At 38.7% G+C, this 8329-nt stretch overlaps 1 protein-coding gene across 1 annotated transcript in view; it reads right to left on the reverse strand.

The window, feature by feature from the left end:
- Positions 1 to 3711: 3711 nt before the first annotated feature.
- Positions 3712 to 8329, reverse strand: part of LOC131891798 (uncharacterized) — a 6701-nt gene continuing 2083 nt past the window's right edge. Inside the window, exons 2-3 of the mRNA XM_059241468.1 lie at positions 7042 to 7243; positions 3712 to 4024 (exon numbers count right to left, since the gene is read on the reverse strand). Of these exons, the coding sequence (XP_059097451.1) occupies positions 3992 to 4024; positions 7042 to 7243 (235 nt within the window). The 3' untranslated portion in view covers positions 3712 to 3991. The remainder of the gene's footprint in view (positions 4025 to 7041; positions 7244 to 8329) is intronic.

Consider the following 8329-nt stretch of genomic DNA (forward strand, 5'->3'; position numbering starts at 1 on the left):
TTGCATGTCTGAAAGCAAATCAAATGAGTGCCTTGGGATCCGATGCCCTTCGATATATATAGTACTGGGGATTACATTCCCTGTAGCGGTTAGAAAAGCCCGTGAAAAACCAAACCAAAAAAAAAAAAGAACATATGCGAGGCCATGTCAGATTTCAATTTCACCCAACATTGCTTAGGTTCCTGGCAAGCAATAAATGCGGGGCTATTTTTGTCCAATATTTCAATTACCGATGTTTCGAAAGGTAACGAAACATCATAACATATTTATATAAATGACTAGAGAGCAGAGAGCAACACACTTGATCCCTCCAACATGATAGCATGATGCGAAGCAAAGGAGCATGATGGGATTGATGAGATGACTACTTTTAATCTACTACTAACGAGGTTCTGAAAGAGTGTATCCAGAAGTTTTGAATAAGTTTGAATGTTTCGCAGTTTTACACTTATATTTATATGACTGTTGTGTCCCTAAGGACACACCCCTAATCCAATATTCTTGGAGGGTTATATCTTCACGTCCGTTCTATTCAAGATCAAGATTAGGAGGGTGTGTCCTTAGGGACATAACATGGCGCAGCTGGCATTTCCGGCTTGCTGCCCTCTGTTTACGTCCATATATTGGTCCACCATGTATTGTGAAGGATACCTGTTTTGTGGAAGATGACCACCCTTTATCGCGCAGACTGCCCACCGTGAATTGTGGTTGATGCCTACCTTGTACCGTGGAGGATACCCACCCTCTCTCACCCTTTTACTCCTGCAATTACCAACCATGGCTTCCAATTCTTTGGACGTGAAGATACAACCCTCCGTGTATATTGGACATAACAGTGACCATTGAATACTTTTGCTTTCCTCATGAGTGCTTCCCTAGTTCAAGCTCATCATAAATACCGAATATAAATATTTGCGGGACAAAACTTTTGACCACCTGGTAGCCCTTAAAAATGGTCATGCAAAATAATAGGCGACCAAATACCCCATCTTCTACCTACAGTAACGCCTTTTGTGTTTTCAACTTGTTTATCTTTTCCAGAAATTCATATGGTCTCCCCGACTCAAGGAGAGCTCAAATCCATTCAAAGGGACAACAGAAGCTCGATCCCAATGCCTCACTCGAAAGGACTCCGATTACTTGTTCAATTTGAGGATGGTATCCTTTCTTGTGTAGAATATACTACATCTTGTCACTACTGAACCCTTGGTAAGCTGGGTTCAAAATGGCAAATGGCTTAAGTTTTAAAGACTTACAAATAACTACTAATTCTTGTATCAATATGTTCCAGGATCGCGTGATTGGCTTCCGTTCTCAAGACTTCAAGAAAGACATATTAAAGGAGTCATCCACCTTCTGGATGGACGGCCAATTATATTGGGGGGAACTCCTTCTGGGTCCGGCTCCTTTGACAAAGTAGAAATCCATAATGGCATCAAATGGGTTGATGGGCCACCTTTGTTAATCGATCGGGCCTCTTTTGGATCCGCGTCCATCGATGGTTTTGCACTGGTGGTTGTGGGTGGATTCAATGAAGGGGTCAACGGAGCGATTAATAAAGTCGAGATTCTACACGCAAACAACATGGTTTGGAAGCCATTACCCGATTATCCGTTGATTATGCGATCTTTTGCTTGTGGACACGTCAAATTTGCTTTGTTCAGGGGGAAATCCCCATTCACAATTTCAAACTTACGCTCTGGATCTGACTCGGTCCGACTCTGTTTGGAAACGCCAAGCCTATTTGGATGCTCCCGCGAGATTGGCAAAAGGATTCCTTTTTCAGTGGAAAATCGTTTTGTTTTATCTCGTATTGGCAGGCACATCAAAATCACGGTTTAGTAGGGTGTACCGATTGGATTTGGAGGAATCCGACCCTGTTTGGGTGAATATGGAACTTTATCCGACTGACGATGCCTTTTTATCGACTACCGTCGTTTTTGTTACAAGATACGTATTCATTCACTTGTGACATTAAACTTATTTTCAACGGCCCTTGCAATAACAGAAGCCATCTTCGCACATGTGCATCTCAAAAGCAATATTAGCCAATCTGAAAAGTACTAGCAAAAGGATTCGCTTTGAATTTTATTTTCAATCTTACCGGGACTTTGAGGAAAAATGTTCGTTGTCATAGTTTGGATTTTTACACACTATAACGTGGTAACAATCAGCAATGAGACAAAGTCATTTGAACACAACGCAGAAGGGATTTTACTATTAATAATACTCTTTATTGCAAGAATGTTTTCTCATTGGATCGTTATATGTACTATATATTGATTAATGCCTTGTTCTCGCACTATGGGTTCCTGAAGCGCCGTTCGAGGCGATGATCCACTAGAGGAGACCTGGGATCGAACCTATGAACCCGAGTATAGCTCGGTCGAGCGCTTACCAACTACGCTACACCATCTGCTTTTATTATTATTTAATTTATTATTTTGCTATCAATTGCATGTGCTTAACCTTAACCGTCTATGACTACCTCAATAAAGGACCTGAAGGAAACACAAGCCCTCATAATACTTCCCTGAAGTAAGTCAGTAGATAGTTTGTGAAGGATGGGATCATTTAACTTTTCTATGGCGTCCCTCATGAAAGATCCAAGGAATGCTGATTTGAAGAGTTTTGGTAGGCATCTTTTTGCTTGAATTATCTCCTCAAAGTATAGCTTACCGCCAATATCGTACGACATGTGAGGGGCTCTCAGCATGCATAAACTTCACTGTGTTAAAATCATTAGTATAACAGCTTAGCTTGGCAAAAAAGAAATATGGCACGACCTACTTTGAGTAGTTTCTGCTCGGTTCAATTTCCGCTACGGATGACCACGATCAAGCTTACTATACCCTAATTTTGCAAGTTTTTTTGCAAGAAACTTCAAAATTTAGATCAAAAACCTTCTGGACGCCACCTATAATGAGAATGACAGGAATCTTCTGAGGTTAGGTTTAGGGATAGGACAGATCACGGACTTCTAGAGATGTGGACTGCAAACGGAAACCAAAAATTCTTATCGCCTAACCGTTCACCATATTCCAAATAAGCAATTCATTCGACCACAAGATGTTGTTGAATAGATGAACTTGGTCAAATTTGAGCCCAAAAATATGCTTCAGAAACTTGGGAGACATGCTCACAGTTATGTAGTAAACACAACATAAAATTCAAAGTTTCGGCCTGCTTTTGGTCAGCCACTTCAGCTTTTGACAATATAACTCAGAAATGAACCATTTTATAAGTCAATGATACAAAAATGAACTACCTTCAAATGGAAAGATCTGCATTTCTTATTTTATTATTTGTATTCAAAATGTGGCTCAGAGTTGCCATGACCAAGAGCAGATCGAATTGATGGGAAGCTCGTTCACAGTCCATATTTCTAGAAGTTCGTGGACAGAGCAAGGATACTTGTAACATGTTATATTAGGGTCAAGGACAGGTAAGAGTCCCTGGTTACGTTCAGTTAGATTGCGGAGTCTAGAAGCCTTTTGATGTCCTTGGCGATATTCCTTTTCCTTCCAAGGTCAAAAACATTTGCATTCTCAACTTGGCCTTTGTGATATTAGCATGCTTAATTTTGAAAAAGCTGCTGAAAATAAGCCGTGCTGTTATTCAATATTTTATACTGTTGAACCAATGGTTGCAAAGAAATAAAGCAAATGTATTTTGATTTTATAATTAACTCGTATAATGAAAATCACATACTGACACGCAGAAATCTGGTCCTTACTTAGGTATGATGCATGTCAACGCGAAATAAGAGCCAAATGTTTATTCCAATGACACTCTGGACATGTTAATGCATTGAGACATAGATTCTGGCAAGAACTGACTGATAGTAATTTAAGCAAGAATAGTCAGTCTAAGCGAGCCCTTTGGGTGGAATTTAACGTTCATCAGTGTTGCGACCCGCAGTTGAACAGTTCCGCGGTTCTCGCTTTGGGATGGACATTTTTCGCTCTTCAAATATCGTTTTTGTCTGTCACTAAATTAGCACATTGCGGGATGGAATGAAGACCTAGAGACAAAGATCATATTGTATGCACCATTAGTTTTCAACAAATGAGCAGGAGATTTAACAATTGAGCACTTACAGAAGGGTCTAGGTTGTTTCTGGACACCCGGGATTAAGTATATTATTTCGAGAAAACTGTTAAAATGTTATAATATGGATGTTAAAAAAGTAAATTCAAATGCATCAAACGCATCTTTTACAGTTTCTCGGGTGTGCATAAACAGCGTCTACACCTCAAAAACGTTTTAATATTTTAATAGGAACGAGTACACAGCGGTTTTTGTTTGTTTGTTCAGAGTCAGAGGACAACTCTCTCGCACGGCCTGCCATCTGATGGTGGGTGTCCAATTCCCGCTCCATTGTCGCAACCAAACGTGCAATATTAATCACTAGCTCTCTCCCTCGGGAATGATCGGGTAAACGTTATTCTTCACCGATTAGTTGGCAGTGCTACTTTTTTAAATCTTAACCTGACCTAATCAAACCTAATCTAACCTTACCTAACCTAACCCAACCTAACCTAGCACGGTATTGATAACCCTTAAAGTCTTCATCTAAACCTTTTAACATTTTGCCACAAATTTAAAAATAAGCACCGCCAACTAATCGTTGGAGAATAAGGTTTATCGAATGATTGCAGGTTTGCCCATTTAACCTGTTAAGGCAGCAACTTATGCTGTAATTTCATATTGCAAAGAAACTGGGACTCAACTAGCCTGGGTTCAAACAAGGAATCCTTGGTTCAAACCAGGATTCAGCAATTGGAAAGCGGATGCTCTACCAATACGGTACCTCAGCTAGCCTTACACAATGGTTTAAAAGCCATTTAAACTTTTGATGAATATACCCAAACGCATCTTGGCACTTTTCTAGCTCGAAAAACAATAAGGAACAACTCTGTGCCTATTACTTTATGGAGTTTTAGCTCACATAAAAAACTTGCATGCCTAAAAACACAATAAAACAAAAAAAAATCTAAGACTAAATTAATGAAACTTGGGAACACACCTACGTAGTAGCACTTGCTTAGAAGTTATGAAACAAGCTATTGAACTGCTTCTTAGCTATATCGGACTTAACAGCCTAACTTTCATCGTTTTTAGCTCCAAAATGCCCAAGTTATGTCTTGACTGAAATTCCCAAAAATGTAATACGGATTTTCAATAACACTAAAATAACAAATCCACTTTCTTTTTCTTGCATAGTCTCAAAATAGCTCAAAATGGTGTATAACCTTGCAAAAAAAACCCTTCAAAATTACAAATTTTTGAAAAATCATTGTATAATGATTGAACTCACAAAGCTCAACAATCGTTTCAAACTGAACAAAAATTGTTCCGTATGATTTCTGAGAAAAAAACGATGTCAAAATGTATTTGGGCATTTCTCTGAAAACTCTTATTTTGTAGCCCCGAAAGCTGAGCCAATGTATGAAGTTGGTACCCCAGGTCCAGAAACACAAGCCCTTTAGTACAAAGGAGCAAATTTGCCAGGGTTCAGCGATGGAGTAGTCTCAAGGCCAAATGTAGAAATACACCCATCAGTTGTGAATAAACCTTGAAATCATTGCGATGTCATTTTCTCTCATTCACTCTCATTCTTTACACTTCCACATGAAGTAGCTTCTTGTTAATGTCCATGTGACAAAGATTCATTTTTTAATGTTTGATATAACTGCACCTCGTAAAAAACTTTTGAAATTTTTTTCCACTTTTGGCCGAAAAAAAAATTCGCATGCCAAATTTCCAATTTTCTTCATTTCTTGCCATTTTCCTACTTTTCTGACTCTTTTTCGACTTTTTTCTATTATTTTTCATATTCTCTGCCCTTTCATTGTCATTTGAGTCCTTATCTCCTTTCTTTTTAGCTTGTTTTTCCTTGTTTGGGACCTTTTTACTTACTTCTGTGGAGCATCATCAGATGAAGGGTTAATTCCTCAACCAGAACCTTTTAGCATTTTTTTTTGTTTTACGTTTTCACTGAATTTACTAGCCGCTGCAAAGAAGGCACTCCCCAGTATGATTAAAATGAGTGATTACAATTTGCATAGTTGTTGCCACTTAAAATTTATCTGTAAATGCAGCAAAGCGGCTAAAAGGAACTAAACACATCCTTTTCTCAATTGTAACATTTCTTTTTGCATTATAACTACTTTTTGTTTGCATATTTACACATTTTTTGGCGAATTTCACAAAGTCTTTTCAAGTTTTCCCTGCTCTTTTTTGCATTATTTTCAACCTAAAGAAAATTATTTCGCCTAATAAAGCAACTTTTCTTTTTAGGTCTAGATATTTGTAACACTAAGCACGTCTTTCTCAGTGATATCCCTTACGGAGACTCTGGACCCTACTTAAAGCACTATGATCCAATTATGAGCTCATTAAAATTTGATTGCTGAAGGGGCTTAATGCCGGTGCTTTAGTCCTTTAATATATCAGCTAAGCGGAGAGTTACCAAACGTTTCAGTTTAGAATCCAAAGAGTGCGTGCAGATAAGCAAACAAATAAAAGAAACGCATTAATTTTGTTGTTACGCCACGGGCCTACCTTATAAAACACATTGTCAGGCACACTTTTGTTAACTAGTGGACGGTTTTTGCAACAAATTATGTCCTCTGAGAACTGTCATGCTTGACCAAGAACAAATAAAAGTATTGCGTTTTGAAATGCATCAATTGTGCTTGACGATGCCGCAAGGATTGAAAACAGGCACTAGCTTAGCCATCCCTTGACCACACTGAATACAGATTAATACCTATTGAGTCCACTATTGTGCCAAATTTGGCCTCTTTAATCGCCAATATTATAATAGCATCTGTGGATTTGAAACTCTTGCGAGATATTGTCATGGTAAAAAGTTAACTAATACAATGAGGCCCTCTGGACCAAATATGTGAGCTTGTTCTGCTCCTAGAACACTGAAATCCCAAGCGTTGTGCGTTCATCAAATCAATAGTGATACATGGAATATTCCATCAATCAACTCATAAACTTAGTCATGAAATGTCAAGGTCGCCTCACTTTTACATTGGATGCATGGTTATCCTTGACCACATGAAAAGGGTCCCGTGTCTGGATATTATGCAAGCTCATTTTGAAATCGCTCAATCCCGGTAATATTTCCTCGCAAGAGATGGTGACACTGCCGCATTTCACCCCAGTCAAGGTCTTGGATGGATGGGAGGGGATCAAGGACAGGGCTGTCGTGGTCAGGAGAGGCAATCTACAAGCCAAATTATCCATTAGAATGTTCAACTCTGTGGTTATTGAGGATGAAAACTAATGACAAAACCACTCTCTAGACCCAAGCACATTGGTCACCATAGTTATGTACTAACGACCTTTTAACAAGGATTATGTCTAATGTTTGCACGTGCCAAAATTGCAAAGATTTTTTTTTTGACATAGACTCTATACAAGTTGTCTTCATTTTAAACCTCAAGCTACTGAAAAATTTTCCATCACCACTAGAGTGATAATTGCTAGTATGGGAACAAGTACAAGTCAAATAATAAAATACCATAACGCCCGTAAAACTATTTACAAGCCAATGAGGCAACTGCCCTCTCAATAAAAATTAACATCATTTTTCCATTGAGATATTGCATAGTATCTGTCCGATGCATGAAGTATGCACTGACCGTGAGTATTCCGGATGTCATAAAAGGTCATGACATTTGAGCCATCAGTCCATTTGTTTTGATTGTTGGCTTTAACTGGTCCATCATTAAGTATTCATTTTACCTTCATTTCAATTTGAATTTTACTCTCATAACCTTCCCATAAATTCCAATAGTCAATCGCATTTTCAATGTATAGGGCATGTCAAGTGAAGGAAATTCGAGAAAAATGTGGTCCGGCACCCTGATTTTGGGCATTTTGGGGAGGGAAAACATAGACAAACATCACAGTCAACTCGCACAACTGTGTTACAAAATCCAACAAAATGTTAGGTGTTAAATGGTGAACGCACTATCAAATTGGCTCAATACCACAATGCTTCTTGCTTAGAGAAGCATGTAAAATGGAATAGATGTCAAAATTCAGTGCATGCACAATGTGGTTTGGCTGGACATGTTGCCTTTGATTTTTACTCCATGGAATAACGTCAGCTGTTCATGAACGCGTTCACTTGACAAGCCCTATTCTTACGGTTAAAGAACATTGCACCTTGATAAGGAGCAGCTTACTGACAAGCCTCAGAAGATGACCGATAGATGGCGCCAGGATCAGAGGGTCGTGGTTGAAATCCTTATAGAACCAAAGCATTCGCTCTTAAAGTCGCCAAGTTTAAAAATTGAAGCAAAAT

Source organism: Tigriopus californicus, chromosome 12 (assembly GCF_007210705.1).
Source record: "Tigriopus californicus strain San Diego chromosome 12, Tcal_SD_v2.1, whole genome shotgun sequence".
NCBI classification, from domain to species: domain Eukaryota; kingdom Metazoa; phylum Arthropoda; class Copepoda; order Harpacticoida; family Harpacticidae; genus Tigriopus; species Tigriopus californicus.